The sequence below is a fragment of the Microtus ochrogaster genome, chromosome 5, assembly GCF_000317375.1.
Source record: "Microtus ochrogaster isolate Prairie Vole_2 chromosome 5, MicOch1.0, whole genome shotgun sequence".
NCBI lineage: Eukaryota > Metazoa > Chordata > Mammalia > Rodentia > Cricetidae > Microtus > Microtus ochrogaster.
This window is the reverse complement of record NC_022012.1, coordinates 40,266,514-40,269,346: the sequence shown is the minus strand read 5'-3', so window position 1 is coordinate 40,269,346 and position 2,833 is coordinate 40,266,514. Positions and strand designations below refer to the sequence as shown.

General features: G+C 45.0%; 1 protein-coding gene across 3 annotated transcripts in view; it reads right to left on the bottom strand.

Annotated features, from left to right (window-relative positions):
• Nucleotides 1–2,833, bottom strand: part of Bud13 (BUD13 homolog) — a 20,735-nt gene that overhangs the window by 9,552 nt on the left and 8,350 nt on the right. For all 3 annotated transcript variants that reach the window (XM_013346173.2, XM_026779488.1, XM_026779489.1), the window contains exon 6: nucleotides 930–1,147. In XM_013346173.2, coding sequence (XP_013201627.1) covers nucleotides 930–1,147 — 218 coding nt within the window. The remainder of the gene's footprint in view (nucleotides 1–929; nucleotides 1,148–2,833) is intronic.

Sequence of the window (2,833 nt, the reverse complement as noted above, 5' to 3'; positions counted from 1 at the left end):
CCTGGAACTAGCTCTGTAGACCAGGCTGGTCTCGAACTCACAGAGATCCACCTGCCTCTGCCTCCCGAGTGCTGGAATTAAAGGTGTGCGCCACCATCGCCCGGCTTATACTATTAAATTTTAAAGTAAACAGAAAGAGAAACACACAGCCCATAGAAGAAGAGGCTAAGAACACGCAAGCTTTCTTTCTCTTTTTAAGATAGGGTCCCATACAGGACAGGCTGGCCTTGAACTCACCTATGCATGTTTCAGAAAGGAAGCTGAGGATTAAAGAAATCAAGTTTCTTGCCCAATCTCACAGATATTAAGTAGCAGAAGAAGGATTTAAAGCTATGATTGGTTTCCTGGGGTTCTGTGCTTCCAACTGCACTCTGCAAGCTGTAAGCCTCGGCTTATTATTAAGAAAACAGGTGGTAGCCTGATCATCCTATCAGGTGGGAGGATGCAGGTGGGTCTGAAGTTCAAGGCAACCCTGGAGTACTCTCAAAACAACAACAACAACAAAAACAGAAACAGAAAAAACCCAGCAACAACAGGGAGTCTTCTGGAGATGCTGAAACTTATGGCATTACAAGGCTATAAAAGGCTGGAGCCGCCTAGGAAATCTGGTATAAGCTAGGCACTCCTGATCCAAAACTGGAAATAGACAGCAGTCCATAATCCAAGCTATTCTGAGCATCATTTTGTGCAGTATCTGCAAAGCCTTCAAACCTTTAAGCACCTGGAAAAGGCATCCCCAAGCCTCTGCTTACAAGTCCAGCTCACATGAGTCAGAGCCATGTTACCTTCAGAGAGAAGTTCCAGAAGTGCATTAACTCACACTTACTGAACTGAATCTTGACTCTCTGGCTGCAATGTTTTTGGTGTCTGTAAAGATAGATGGGAGGATAGATGTGTCTGATAAAGACACAAGTCCTGGAAATCCCTACCTTCTTCCCAGGATGGGGACTCCTTCGAGGAGGAGAGAGATCAGAATCAGAAGATTTGGTCCTCTGTCTTCTCCGGGGTGGAGAGAGGTCAGAGTCAGAGCTCCGGCGTCTCTGTCTGTTCCGTGGCGGTGACAGATCTGAGTCAGAATCCTGGTGTCCTGGATTTTGTTTTTGCCGTGGAGGAGAAAGGTCTGAATCAGAGGCTTTTTGGCAGACACCTAGGTAGAAAGGCAGTCAAAGTGTGACTCCTCTGTTTCCTAGGTGAAGAGTGTGTATGAAATCTCTGGGTTAAGAGAACCTAGGGATTAAAGAATGGGATGGTTCAGAGGTAAAGTGAACCAAGTATGTAAGGCCCTGGTTTTGGTCCCAGCACAGGTAGAAAAAAGGAGGATAAATTAACCTCCTTGGAAGAATATTTGTAAGAACTTACCACGTACTAGGTGGTGGTGGTACACACCTTTAATGCCAGTACTTGGGAGGCAGAGGCAAGCAGATCTCTGTGAGCTTGAGGCCAGCCTGGTCTACAAGAGCTAGTTCCAGGACAGGCTCCAAAGCTACAGAGAAACTCTGTCTCGGAAAAAAAACAAAAAACAAAACCTTACCACACTGGGGTACTCGGCCATCTTATAAAAAATCATAAAACAAGCACAGGAGACACGGAGAACAAAGTCAGGGGCTCTGTGTCCTGGCCACTAGTGTCTGGGGACATTGAAAAGTATGTGAAATTTCAGATATTCATCTATACTTTGGTCTACCACCGCCACTCTGTTCAGAATCAACAGAAGAGTTTGGAGTCAGCCCTCGTGGTATGGCAGAGTCAGGAAGGCCTGGAGTATGTGCTGATGTCCTCAAACTCAAGAATAATAAAATAATTTATGTGTTGCTTTCATTGGTTGAATAAAGAAACTGCCTTGGGCTTTTGATAGGGCAGCATTTAGGCAGGCAGAGTAAACAGAACAGAAGGCTGGGAGGAGGAAGACAGACAGGGAGAGCAGCCATGAAGTCACCAGGTCAGAGACGCTGAATCTTTCCAGGTAAGCCACGACCTTGTGGTGATACACAGATTAAGGGAAATGGGTTAGATCAGGATGTGACAGTTGGCCAAAAAGAGGCCAGATATAATGGGCCAGACAGTAATTAAATTAATACAATTTTTTTGTGGTTATTTCGGGGGTTAAGCTAGCCAGGCAGCGGGACGCAGCCCGCTCCTTCTACAACAGTTCGGCGCCCACGACCTGAGATTAAGAGTCTCATGCTCTACCGACTGAGCAGCAGGACACACCTGCTCCTTCTACAACAAAAGTAATTTAACTTTAAAATCAAAACAGTTGCTAGAACAAATGCATAGGTCTGCTCTCGATGACAGTGTCACTGTTTACCTCCTGTAGTGGGTGGGTACCAGGTTGTAGCAACGGCCACACGTTCTGACCTAGCAAACAACTGCTCAGCTTTCTAGGAACCTGTCACTTAAATCCCCAAGAGATCTAAGATAAGAAACAATCCATAGTTGTTCCAACAGTATATGTACAGGATGACTGTCAACTATCCTAAGAGCAAAGCTAGAAATAATCCAAAACATGCAATCTCAGGAAAATGGCTGAGTCAATTTATATAACATAAAAAGGTTAAAAATAAAAAAAGAAAGAAAATTACAGTAACATAACAATACCTACAAACCAGAGAAACTTTGTTAAGTGGAGAGAGCAAGCAAGATCACACACAGCAGGTATGCTTTGCACAGCCAGGCTCATGCATGATCACACACAGCAGGTACGCTCTGCACAGCCAGGCTCATGCATGATCACACACAGCAGGTACACTCTGCACAGCCAGGCTCATGCAAGATCATACATAGCAGGTAAACTCTGTACAGGTAGGCTCATGCAAGATCATACATAGCAGGT